The following is a 13,370-nucleotide window of genomic DNA, read 5'->3' as shown; positions in this document are numbered from 1 at the left end:
CTCTCTCTCTCGCTCTGTCCACTCCTCTCTCTCTCCGGTTTCGATCTCATCCACCAAGATGAGCAACTCCGGTTCGAAGCTCAACTACGAGGAGGAGATGGCCCTCCGCATTGTGCTGGAGCGGTCCAAGGTGGAGACCAGTGGCAACTCCGGATCTGGAGCGTCGCCGCAGCTCCCGCGTCGCCGCAGCGCGGACCCCGGAGCTGGACCCTTCCTGCCCACGCGTAGCGACACAAGGAGAGCACAGTCCGCGCCCGCCACTCCTCCATGCGGCCATCGCTGGGTGCTTGTGCCTGCGCTGCCGGCCTGCACATGCACTCCGGAGCCGGAGGTGCGCGCCACGCGCTGCGAGAGGCAGTGTGCATGGGAGAGGGACATGGCGGAGCAGTCCGCGCGCCACCACCGCGGGACGGATGCGGACGCCGATGAGGACACGTGTCTCCTCGCATGGGTCTACCGCCACTCCCTCACGACGGTGGAGACAGACGCTCGCCGCCTCCGATGGAAGAATGCCAAGGGGCTCCGGCTTGCTATTGAGCAGTTAGAGTGCGAGGCGAAGGAGGCAGCGGTATAGAAGGCTCAGGTGGCAAGGTTGAAGCCGGAGCAGGACAGGACGTCCGTCGGATGAAGGGGCTCATCGTCCTCTCCGACGACGGCGACAACTGCACCTCCTCGTCGGACGACCAAGACCCTCCACCAGCCGCGGACCTACAGCTGCGCCCGCGACCGGAAGGGCAAAGGCCCACGAGGAAGTGGTGATTCCGGCCTCCCTCCTCCTCAATGTTTATATCGTTTTTAGTTGTAGAAGTTTAAGAACTTGTTCGGGGACGAACTACGATCTTTTGGATGTGGTGAAGTATGTTAATGTTCGTTTGCAGCTGATTTTGTGTTCCTTTGCAGCTGATTTTTGGTGTCCGTCGTTTGATCACGTAAGATAGATTAACATTTGCATGTGTAATATGGATATAAGGTGTCGGATATGAGATACGCGGATGCAGAGTGATAAATATGAGGGGTGGCTGGTCAGTGCCCGAGGATGCGCCCGAACACATTCGCGGACGTTTAAGGGGCCGAATTTGCCAAATCCAGCTATAGATGCTCTTAATGGGTGCACTCGACCAGACGTTGGTACAGGCGAGCGCAAGCCGACAACGGCAATCGGTAGAGGCCATCACACTATCACTGTAGAGGCCATCACATTATCACTTTGTGCCCAAATTGAAACAAGTATAGCAGAGAAAGATTACAAAACGAATCGCAGAAAGTCAGAAGTAGACTATAAAGCAATTTAGGCAACTGGTTTCAAACTGTTTAGAGCACTATAACAAGCTTAAACATCTTATATAAGTGACCAGAGGGAGTACCTAAGAACGTAAGAGATCCATCATCATTAATTATTTATCTAAACGTGCAGTTATTCACGTCACCATACATGCCCCACTCAGCCACTATTGCTCATGCGGCCACGTCATTCTCTTTTACCTCGCACGCCCTGTTATCGTGAACTATAAGTCAGAAATTTTCGTAGATGTTTTAACAAAAATGATACACCTACGTAACTCTGTTACATATGCTACGTAATCTTTCTTCCACCTAACTAAACGCCCCCAGTTAATATTCAATTAAACATTGCCATGTCATCCATTACGTAGGATATGTAACAACCAGCCCGTAGATGTAGCATTGCTCATGTTTTAATCATGTCTGGTACTATGGTTGATTGAAGATTAACAGGGTTCTATGGTATCTCGCGGTGCCTACGGGTTGCTACGATGGAGCTCACCATGTCAGTGCGGGCTGCAATGAAACATCACCGACGGTATCGGATGCTGCTGTGACGCTCATTGCATCGCTGCAGTGAATCATCACCGATGGCGTCGTGTGCTGCTATGGAGCTCGTCGCGTCGACGCGAGCTGTAGTGAAACATCACCGACGACTTCAGGTGCCTGCTATGAAGCGCCGCAGGGTGGCCTTTGAAACATCGCCGGATTGCACTGAAGCGCCCCCGCCGGGCACTGTAAGTGCTGCGCGGCAGTGCCATGGGCTGCTGCCATGGACTGATGTGTGGTGTGTTGGTTGATCCTGCGACTGGGCTGGGGAGCGTGTGATCGAACGGCTCTGGGGGCGTCTATATTTGTAACAAATCAATCGGATGATTTGTAGCACCCGCCATAAGACTATCCACAATGGGAGTAACGTAGGTAGTAGCATCACACATATCTAGACAAAATAGATGATGTGGCAAACAATAAATGAAGAAAGAGAGGAAAGTGGTAACATAGCTAGTTACTAGTAGTATGAGACTACCCACTATGGGAGTAATATAGGTGGTAACATCACACTTATCTAGGCAAAATAGATGATGTAGCATGTAATTAATAAAGAAAAAGAGGTATGTGATAACATAGCTAGTTACTGTAACATCACACGTGTCAAGAAAAGATGAGTCTACAACCTAATAAATGAAGTGATGCATGACACAACACATATGTTACTATCCACTGTGGAGGTTGTAACATAGACTAGTAACATATGCATGTTACTACTCTAAGTTACTACCCACTGTGACTAGTCTGAGTAACATCACACATATCAAGGCAAGATGAGTTTATAGCCTAATAAATAAAGTGTTGCATGTTATTACACATATGTTATTTCCCACTATAGAGCTATTAACATATGCATGTTACTAGTCTATGTTACTACTAGTCTAAGAAACACCATTTCGTGCGACGGTGGCGGTGGGTCCGTGAGACGAGCCTCTTAGGCCAATTCCACCGCGCGACTCCAAACGGACGTCCGTTTTGTCCGGATTCTGTCCGTTTGGGTAGCGATTTGACGTCGTGTTCAAGCATGTCCTGGGATGCGGTGGCCGTGCGTGCAGAGCGCGGGCGCATCCATTTGCCTCATCCTGTCCGTCAGGGCCAAAAATGCCCATATTCTCATCAAAACTAATTTGCACGTGCAAATATTTGTCTGAAAATTAAAATAGTTTTACAACCCAATTGAAATTGTCCTTAATAAAAAAGTTTTACAACCAAATCGAAATTGTCTTGACTGAACATAAAATGAGCCAATACGTCTATTGGTTGCCAATGTGATCCCACATGTGCTCAACCAAGTCATTTTGAAGATTCAAATGACTGTGCCAATCACGCATCTCACGGTGGAATTGCACAAATTGTTCAAATGTGGCCGGGTCTTGGTGCAGGGGCTCAATATTTTCACCTTGATAATCAAATCCTTGGTCGAAGATACTCTCATCACGCTCGTCCTCGACGATCATGTTGTGCATGATCACACAAGCAGTCATCACCTCCCAAAGCTTCCTTTCATCCCATGACAGTGCAAGGTTTCGAACGATACCCCACCGGGATTGAAGCACACCAAAAGCGCGTTCCACATCCTTTCTAACACTCTCTTGCATTTGGGAAAATCTCTTTCTCTTCTCACCTTGGGGTTTCGAGATTGTCTTCACAAAAGTTGACCATTGAGGATATATATCATCAGCTAGATAGTATCCCTTGTTGTACTGGTGGTCGTTGATCTCAAAGTTGACAGGTGGGGAGTGGCCTTCTGCAAGCCTTGCGGAGACTGGGGAACGCTGCAGCACGTTGATATCATTGTAAGAACCTGCCATGCCGAAGAAAGAATGCCATATCCAAAGATCCTGCGAAGCCATCGCTTCTAATATGACAGTGCACGCGTTGACATGCCCCTTGTACTGGCCCTGCCAAACAAATGGACAGCTCTTCCACTCCCAGTGCATACAATCTATACTGCCAAGCATGCCTGGAAAGCCTCTAACTGCGTTGGTCGCCAACAATCTCTCTGTATCAGCTACAATTGGCTGCCTCAAGTACTCTGAGCCAAACCTCGATCACAACCTGGCAAAACTTGTAATTGACATCAGACATGTTGTCTCACTCATACGCACATACTCATCCACTAGATCGCCTGGAATTCCATATGCAAGCATGCGGATGGCCGCGGTTCATTTCTGGTAATAGGAGAATCCAAGCTTGCCAAGGGCATCCGTCTTGCACTCGAAGTATGGGTCATGAGCAACCACTCTCTTTCGGATACGATTGAACACATGCCTTGCCATTCGAAAACGGCGACGGAATTTATCCGGCTTAAAGAGCGGGGTGTTGGAAAAGTAATCGGCATAGAGCAGGGCGTGGCCTCTCTCCCTGTTGCGGTTCAGGTTGGGAGCACGGCCAGGGACTGACCCCCTGTACCGAGAAAGCTGCCGCTGAATATGGTCGTGAACGACCAGTGCAGCCACCAAAAGATCGTCATCATCCGACGACGAATCGTCCGATGAACAAAGGAAGTGATGGAAGAAAAACTCGTTTCCACTGTCCATACCTTTGTTGGCTAAATGTCGAACACCTTGCGGTCGTGGTAACGAAGAGGCCGCGATGATCACCTCGACGCAGCAGGGATGGTTGCCGGCCGGCTACTGGCCACTCTGGATCTCTCGTCGGAATCTGCCGCGGCCGACGTGGTACGTCGCCGGCGGTCGTGCCCCCTCTGCTACTGGCAAAGACGACGACGACCAAACCTCCTCCGATCGACGACCAAAACTACGGCGAAAGCGCAGACGTGGTGGTGGTCATGTCGAGACGTGGTTTGGTATGGACGGCCGGGGGGCTGCGCGGTGAGGAGGCGTCCGGAGAATAGCGGCGGTGCCGGCGGCATGGCAGGGCGGGGAGAGAGGGTGGAAGCTAGTGTCCCCGACAGGCGGGCCACGGGGGGACAAAGCCGTGCGTTGAGGCCGTCCGCGCGCGTCCGTTTCACCCCAAACCGAGCGCAAGTTTGGACCGGGGATGGGTCGAAAACAGACGGAATCCGGACATTTGTCTGTTTGAGTCGGCGCGTTGGGCCGTGCTATTTGTCTGTTTTATCCCAAACGGACGCACCGGACAAGATAGGGTCGCGCGGTGGAGTTGGCCTTATTTCTTCCCCAGATTCCCAACTGGCATGTCCCTGATCCCGCGCGCTGCTCCGGCGGCGAGCATGGCGTTCGCCGGACGGGACCCCGCTGTCATCTCCCTCCTCAAGATGCTACCGCTGCTCGTGCTCCTCACCTTCTCCTCCGCCGCGGCGCCCCCGGCGGCGGCGTCACCCTCCGCCGTGCACAACAACAACTGGGCCGTGCTCGTCTGTACCTCTCGCTTCTGGTGAGCCATCATCTATCATGCCTGCGCCTTACCGCCTCGCCGCTCGTTGCTGCCTACTTGTCGCATCATAAATTTGCTGTGGATCAACGCAATTGTAGTGGGTTCAGGTTCACTGTGCTAAATGTAGCAGTGAGAGGTCTAAAGAAGCTAGGGTTTTGATGTAAGTGCTGAAAAGTACGCACGATTGATAGAAGTATCTGGATCCAATTGCTGTATGAATCAGCTTATTAATTTGTCTGTGTATCAACGAGTTTGTCCATCCCCTGTTTGCGAAGTAGTATACTCTATCGATGTCAGTGTATGGAGTGATTTAATTTTTTCTCACTGGTTGGAATCCATTTTGTAGTACCTTTACTCTTCTGATTGCGACATAGCTTAATGTTGTCATCATGGTGGAGCCAGCCTGTTCGTAGAGCCTGAGCAAGGTCTAATGGTGACCGCACTGGGAAACATTTGCCCATGAAGCTCTATCGAATTCTCCCTCCCTGTAATGACTTCAACAGAGGATCCAGGCTGAACCTGGGCAGCCTCCCAGGGTCGGCAGGGGTGGCTCTATCATTTTCTCGGCTGGTATGTGATACTAATAATAATGATGACTTAAAATATTTAAGCCGTGATGTAAGTTCAGCAAGCACAAGTGTCTTTTGACAAACATTTTGGTATGAACACTTGCACAATTGTAGTTTTTCCTTGAATACACAGAAGAAGAACGCCAAGAAGGCACATATGCACACAATTGTAGTTGTGTTAATGCCAGCTAATTTTTTTAGAAGTTTTCCTTTTGATACGGAAGTTTTGTTCCCATCTACCAATAGCATTTGAATATGTCCTTATGCTTTTATATTATCTGGTTGATGTTGGGTCCCGCTGCTTATCCCTGTTGTCACTTAAATCTGATCTATTATCCAAATGTTATGCAGGTTTAATTATAGACATATGGCCAACACGCTGTCTTTGTACAGGTAGTATACTAATTATAGTTATGCCGTTATATGCAAATATGAATCTATGTCCTATGTAAAGGTTATTCCTTATTAGTAAATATACCCTTTTTTTCCAGGACTGTTAAGAGATTGGGAATACCTGACGAGAGGATAATACTTATGTTGGCTGATGATATGGCTTGTAATCCTCGGAACAATTATCCTGCCCAAGTGTTCAACAATGAGAACCACCAGCTTAATCTTTATGGTGACAATGTTGAGGTGAATCTCTTTACTCTGAAAATATTGTTGCTGAATCATAACATTGTAGTTTGATAATCCCTCAGGTTGGCAATATTTTCCCTAGCCCATGATGTGCATGTATCATTGATACCAACGAGGTACCAAATCTACGAAATAGTTTATGATATTAAAGCATGCATACCCATTGTAAATGACCCTCTACGGTTCTTAACCTCTTTTACAACAAGTAGACACCTTGTTATATTGCAATACCTACAATCCTGATTTTCCCACTGAAAATATTATGAAACAACGCCTCCTAAAAGATGGTCAAATTTTGCAAAGTGATGGATACTTAAGACACTCGACACAGTTCAATATGGTCAGTTAGGTGATTTATGAAAGGTGGCAGCTGGCAATCCTTAAAGTTGTCCACTCATAATGCTATGCAATCTAGTCTTATTAAAAACTAATATCTTATCTTGCTATGCTGATTACTCTTTTGGTTTTCTAATGACAGGTTGATTACCGAGGTTATGAGGTTACAGTTGAAAACTTTTTGCGAGTTTTGACTGGAAGACATGAGAGCGCTGTACCAAGATCAAAGCGTCTCTTAAGTGATGAAGGAAGCCATATTCTTTTGTACATGACTGGACATGGCGGGGATGAATTTTTGAAGTTCCAAGATAACGAAGAACTTCAGAGCCATGATTTAGCAGATGCAGTAAAGCAAATGAAGGAGAAGCATAGGTTGAATTTTTTAATCATCAACATTTGGATGTTGGCTTGTGCCTCTTTGTTTCTGGGTTCGTGTACTGACCTTTCACCTTGGCCTTCCTTTCAGATTTAAAGAGTTGTTGATAATGGTAGATACCTGCCAGGCTGCTACTCTTTTTTCACAGGTTCGTTTCAAGTTGCTACAAGTTCGTCTTGACATATACCGAATTACTGTTATACATATTATCCATTTCATTTTGTAATCGCTCAAAATGTCTTTTACATTTTGGGTATCCTTCACAAATGTTCTTATATTGTTAGCAAGTGCGCAAACTATAGCATGTTGTACATCTATGAATTTTCTTCACATTTTTTGTTTTGTTTTGGGCACAGTTAGCTCTGGGTTCATCATTCTGAATTTATTTTTCATATGACCATATCATAGTATACACTTATGTAACATTCGTTGTTGCTGTACATCACTTTTTAGTATGAAATAGCTGTTTGGCATATGGGAGTGGCAAATGCTGCATATGGTGTTTGTGCTATATGGTATGCTAACCACTTGTGTTTCATGATTTGAATAATAGTTCACATAATTATAGAATCAGCCGATGATCTGCGCTGCTAGAGTGGACTTCACCCTTTCGACTTTTTGTATATCTGAAAGCTCTATCTAAAGGCTGTACCTGATATATTTAGTATCCACAGCTTCAATCACCCGGTGTTTTGGCGATTGGTAGCAGCATGAAGGGGGAAAACTCTTACTCTCACCATCTCGACTCAGACGTGAGAACATGCCCTATACAGTTATTTCAGATAGTATTTGCAAACTTATTTTACCTTATTACTTTGTCATGAAACTGGTTAATGTTATACATTTCTGGTGGCAGATTGGTGTTTCTGTTGTGGATAGATTTACCTTCCATACACTTGCTTTCTTTGAGAAGCTGAACATGTATAGCAATGCTTCATTGAACAGGTAAATTATACTTTACATGCTCTTCTCTTGAATTATGTATCTCGGTTGAAAGTTCATCAACTATCTATATGAGAAGGTGCTGGTCTTACTGCGATGTGTAACTCCTGAAAAATAGTCATTTACTTTTCTTTGTTTGGTGTTAAACTTTGTGTTATGCCAGATGATGATCTAACTGTGATGTACAATTTGCTTCACTGTTTCTATATTAAGATATAGTTGATGTTCTTGTTCAGTTTTCATATTTCTATGTAATACGATGTGAAACTAGTGAGGATTTGAGCTCCCCGATAGACGTAGGGCCCGCTCGGTACGCTGTCATTGTTTAGGGGGGTTCTTAATTCTAGCATGAAAGTCCGAGTTAAAAGCGATCATCATTCGAACACGCCGCGTTTTACTGGGAAGGATCGAACCATGGGAACGAATGAACAGGGCTATCACCTCCAATGGCATTTTCGGTAAATGAAAGCAAAGCGAAGCTTTACGACCAAGGAGAGATAAGCATATTAATGTGCTTTCTTTCGAACTCACATAAAATAATTGAAATAACTGCAGGCTAATCAGATTGCAGTGAACTTAAAAAATTAATTCAGACTGTTTTCTGTATTCACAAGAATTAGGAGTCAGTTGTGTCCTCTATTCTTAATTACGCGCAATAGCACTCAACTAGATTCAATCTTATGTTTCTACACACAATGTACCTGGGTGGTTACAACCTTGCCTTTTATGTTCCAGTCTTTTCAACTCATACGACCCTTCTATGCTGCTGTCTACTGCATATTATCGAATGGATCTTTACAAGCGTGCATTAAACGAGGTAATGGAAAGATATATCTATTTCTAATGGCTGCTATGTTGTCCACGACTAAGCCTTCTTTTCCTTTTATCCTGTCCTTGACCAGGTCCCAGTGACAAATTTCTTTGGATCAGTCATGAAGACTATCCACACTGATTCAGCCTACACAGGCTTTCTAGCTGCACATGACGCGGAACTCCCCCTTTCTGCAGGAAATAATATACTTGATCATGTCATGTCACAGAATGAGGCTAGTGCAAGAAGATCGAACATAGAAGAGATGAATGTGAGTTTTAGTAAGTTTTGCATTTCATTTATTTGAGAGACTAATACTTTGTGAATTGCAACATCCAGGAGGCACAATTAATGTCCCATGGATGGACAGAGGTCCTGCTAGAGCAGCTGGAAGACAAAAATTCTGATGTTGTTGTGATGTATGGTCTGGGAACTATGGGCATATTGCTGGCAATTTGAACCTGGCTATCAATGTAGGAACTCTGAAGTGTGCTCTTAACACATCATCTTCTTGCAGAAAAACTTAGTCATACTAACTTTCACAGGATGGGACCAAGAAGAATGAAAAGAAGAGAGATACTTTGGCGGTCAACGTTCTGTATTTCCTTTTTACCTAATCATAGCATCCATTCAGTTTGGAACAAATTGTTGTATGTAGTTTTCGCATGGTACCCTCTACTTTTTGGATACGTAGCTCGATATGTTTCGTAGTCATTTTTATGCATCTGTGCTCCTGCATCACATATTGTACCTGTCAGATTATTTCATTGCTACTTGAAAATATTTCCATGTAGCATATAATCTGGAGTTTGATGACCTCGGCTAGATCTGGATATGAATATGTACCCCAAACTTAAAATGCTGAGTGTTCTTTTAGTCCAAGATAATACACTTCATTCAGTCTGGAATTGTTCAGCACTTGGCAGGTCGTCTTTTATTTGGACTAGATATATTACAATATTTACTCCATTTACCACCTACAATTTTCAGTTTAAGGAAAACTCCATTACCCCCCTATGCAGTCCATTGCATCTTATAGCGACTTTTGCCTTGATGCCTACTTTATGTGCTATTAGAGGTTACTTAAGGCCAAATGTGTATATCTGTATGAAGATTTTTTTTTCATAATATATGATTAATTTTATCTTTGTATGCATTGCTCTGTATGTGAAGTGTCGCTATTGTTTTCATTACTGCATAATACAACCGAAAGGTGTGTTTTTTATGCTCAAGTACAGAACTAATAAGCTGGTCATGGGCCTCATAGGACGGTATGCACAGAAGCTGTGCACCCAGTAGAACCGTGGACATGCTGCTAAGGCAAATGAGATGAGCATAGATTATGTTCCATCAGGGAGCATTGCACACCTGCATGTGCTCAGTGGTATCTATGCCACTAGTTGGCATGCCATTAAGAAATTACCGTCCTTTGTGAAAATGTTTGATAGGCTTCTTTATTCATAAGATTATGCTATTTGTCATGTCAGGGTTTTCAGTTGGATGCTGTATTTTATTGATTACGTTAATGCCAGAATCATGTATCTCTTGTTTTGAGCGGTTATGGCATGCCGATTATTATAACTTATGGAATTATGAGGTATATGCTATAGAACTCTGTCAAACGGCAAATAGCAGTTATAAACTCATTTGTAAACCACTAAACAATGAGAAGATTGGCATTTCCTCTGATAAGACTGGGAAGTCTGGTGCTTCTTCTCAGCAAGCTGAGCTGACTGTTTGTGGCTGCAACCTATGCATGACTGGGATCAAGAGAAGGGAAAAATTCTTGAATATCACTGATGGGTCCTTCCTCTATATATTGAGCTCAGGAAGAAAATCCACATGGGTTATCGATGATAAAAAGTTTGTGCCCATGTATTTTGTCATCACCTATGTTTGAGGGTCCTTTGTATTAATTATTATTGACCTTATTTTGGCCCTGGTATCTGTCCTATTTATGTTGTGCCAAAGTAGGAATGGCTGTCCATTGTGGCAGTAGCCGAAAACTGTCCACCAGACATCGATATTGTCATGCCTATTGAAGGACTTTCATGCACCTACAAGAGTATGCAACAATGGGGAAAAAAGAGTGCCGATTGCACATCTACCAGATCTGTTATACTATATATTCTGACCTTAGAGCGACCTGAGTTCAGGACAGCTCCAGTACTTATTGTACAATAACAACACAGTGGGTGGTTTAGGGTGCAGTTTTGGATGCATTGCTGCATAATATTTTCTATAAATCAGATCCGATTGGTGGGTGCAAGTTATTACTGGAGTTATGAGCGAAAATCTGAGCAAAAGAGTGTTTGCTGTCTCAGCTGTTCTCTATCAAGGCATGGTCCCAGAGATCTACACTTCACCTCAGCAAATATCTGGATGCCACTATATTAGATGTCTTTGCTGGATGCCCATTGCTCAGTAATACTAGCAGTTAATTGTGTTGTCCTTTCTGGAGCTCAGTTGTTCCTTGTACTGACTGAATAGTTGCAGTGTGTCGCAGGGAGATAAACGAGCATGTGGATGAGCCGCAGGGCCGAACAACCATAATGACAGCAATGAGAAATCTTGCATGGAGATCGGCGTGCAGGTTACCTGGGTATGGATCTGTGGCATTTTCTGGACTCCGATACCGGCCGGTTGGCTATATTTGGAAGAAGCCGAAGCTTGAATTGGTTGTAGTGGGGCAGTACACATCACGGTGATCATCTTGCCACCAACTCTGTTATGTCAACCACGAACCAGTATCCCGGATGGTGTGCAGGGCGTTTCCAGTAATAATTGGCATACACATGGTGCTCGGTATCCTTGTCCGAGGGTTGTATGCTGGAAATGCCAAGAATTGGCTGCTCATATTTTCTATTCTTCTGTTTCTACCAGTGAGGTAAGAGGCTGGTTTGTGGAACTGCACAATGATTTCCTGGGGATGAGAGTTGCCTAAAGTAAAGAGGATGGACGGTTGGAACTTGGAAGGGATATAATGCTATTCAAGTTGCTTGCAAGAGGAGTGCAGTTGCATGAGATATTCTTATCCAGAGCCATCAGCGGGGCATCTTGTTTCGTCACTGTTAGTGGGGGTTGAATTCTGTTGCCGGAGAAGCAAGTATGAGCTAAATTTATTGGTAACTAGAGGTGATCTGATAGAGCCTGAAGTTTGGCAAAAAGGGCCTGAGCCACAGTTATATGTACTCTTGCAGCATGCTTTTTCATAGCTCAAACCTACTTACACACTAACAAGGTATTATTTTCTAACTTGATGCTGACGCTCGATTTTCCTGCCTTGATTGTCTGAAATATAGTACGCCCTCTGTCCCAAAATTTTGGGACGAAGGTAATATCACACAAAGAAAAGGATGGTTCTACGTATGAGGTTGTTTACTGGGTGAGCGCTACGGTGTTCTGCCTCATATGATTAGCCTTGCACTTGCACTTTGAATCTTGTGAGTAACTGTGTTGGATTTGAGCCCCTCTGTGATCCGCGGTTGATTATACTAGGGAGCTGTTTGGCAACCCATCAGCTCCGAAAATCCCCAAATCCACGGAGTACCTATTTCCTCGCTCCGCTGTTTTTAACTGCAGCTCCGGCTGAGCGGAAGGACTCCGAACAGGCCCTAGGTTTGCTTTGTGCTGGTCCACGCGCATGCCAGGTCCACGATACATTTTGGGTTTTGTTGGGTGTGGATCCACATAACGAGAGCACCAAATACACCTAATATGCATATTTATTGTTAATAATTGTATCTATCAATCTATGGAGTGCTCCATATTGCTCTAGTGAAAAGGCCAAAAAGGTACCCCCGAGTGGCTGCGAAATCACTACGTACTTTAGTTAAATGATCATAGTTGGTCAGCAAAGATATCTACTGCATCTTAGCTGGTCTGGATGAATGGTTAAATAGGACGACTCTGTCTGGGGTTCGGTATAGTGCTTTTGTTAGGTGTTCGCTTTTTCTGCTGCACTGCTATCAATGGAACCAAACAACTACTTCCTCCGTTCCAAATTACTCGTCACAGAAATAAATATTCTAAAACTAAAATACATCTAAATACATTCGGAGGGAGTAGGAGTCTAGAAGGGCGGTTGTTCCCATGTCAAAGGTTAAAAGCAAATGACTATTTTATCGGTGTCCCAAGCTACTCACACGATTATCACTTAAGTGGAATGAACCAGCGTATAGACTTTGCTTTCGAGGTTTAGTTGAAGTGTAGGATTACTACTGAAAGTGTGAGGGGTGGAATCATGGCAGCACAACAAGTTTTTTTCCTTATCAAAGGAAGCATTATTGTGGTCAGTGATGGTATATAAGACGAAATGTTTCCATTCCCTTTGATAACTATTCAGTCGCCAAAGTCTATAGGAGCGTATACAATCAGGATTGGCTAATTTTGATCCCTAGACGTCTGCGGATGTGCGATGTCAGTTTTGAGCCTCTATTTGTTTATGCACGCAATCATGCCCTCTACATCCTTCTCAAATTGTCCGGTCAAATGTGTGTGATTGATGAAG

At 44.5% G+C, this 13,370-nt stretch overlaps 1 protein-coding gene across 3 annotated transcripts; it reads left to right on the top strand.

Annotated features, from left to right (window-relative positions):
* The first annotated feature begins 4,928 nt into the window (after positions 1-4,928).
* Positions 4,929-9,763, top strand: LOC123127318 (putative GPI-anchor transamidase). Of its 3 annotated transcripts, XM_044546968.1 has the most exons (11): positions 4,929-5,187; positions 6,108-6,149; positions 6,248-6,392; positions 6,874-7,103; positions 7,198-7,255; positions 7,782-7,859; positions 7,964-8,052; positions 8,785-8,866; positions 8,952-9,131; positions 9,200-9,333; positions 9,406-9,763. In XM_044546968.1, the coding sequence occupies exons 1-10, from the start codon at positions 4,988-4,990 to the stop codon at positions 9,317-9,319; spliced, it is 1,224 nt and encodes a 407-aa protein (XP_044402903.1). In that variant the 5' UTR covers positions 4,929-4,987; the 3' UTR covers positions 9,320-9,333; positions 9,406-9,763. The 3 variants fall into 3 exon arrangements, with proteins under 3 accessions (XP_044402903.1, XP_044402902.1, XP_044402904.1); XM_044546967.1 differs by having other exon boundaries at positions 9,200-9,763; XM_044546969.1 differs by lacking the exon at positions 7,782-7,859 and having other exon boundaries at positions 9,200-9,763.
* Positions 9,764-13,370: the final 3,607 nt, after the last annotated feature.

Source organism: Triticum aestivum, chromosome 6A (genome assembly GCF_018294505.1).
Source record: "Triticum aestivum cultivar Chinese Spring chromosome 6A, IWGSC CS RefSeq v2.1, whole genome shotgun sequence".
Classification (NCBI taxonomy): Eukaryota; Viridiplantae; Streptophyta; class Magnoliopsida; order Poales; family Poaceae; genus Triticum; species Triticum aestivum.
This window is presented reverse-complemented; position numbering and strand designations above follow the sequence as displayed.

Bases quoted from the DNA above. Each gene is read 5' to 3' on its own strand.
- LOC123127318 (XM_044546968.1), top strand. From the start codon at position 4,988: ATGTCCCTGATCCCGCGCGCTGCTCCGGCGGCGAGCATGGCGTTCGCC. The intron at 6,150-6,247 runs GTAGTATACTAA...CTTTTTTTCCAG, and splicing joins AACACGCTGTCTTTGTACAG to GACTGTTAAGAGATTGGGAA. The intron at 7,256-7,781 runs GTTCGTTTCAAG...TAGTATCCACAG, and splicing joins CTGCTACTCTTTTTTCACAG to CTTCAATCACCCGGTGTTTT.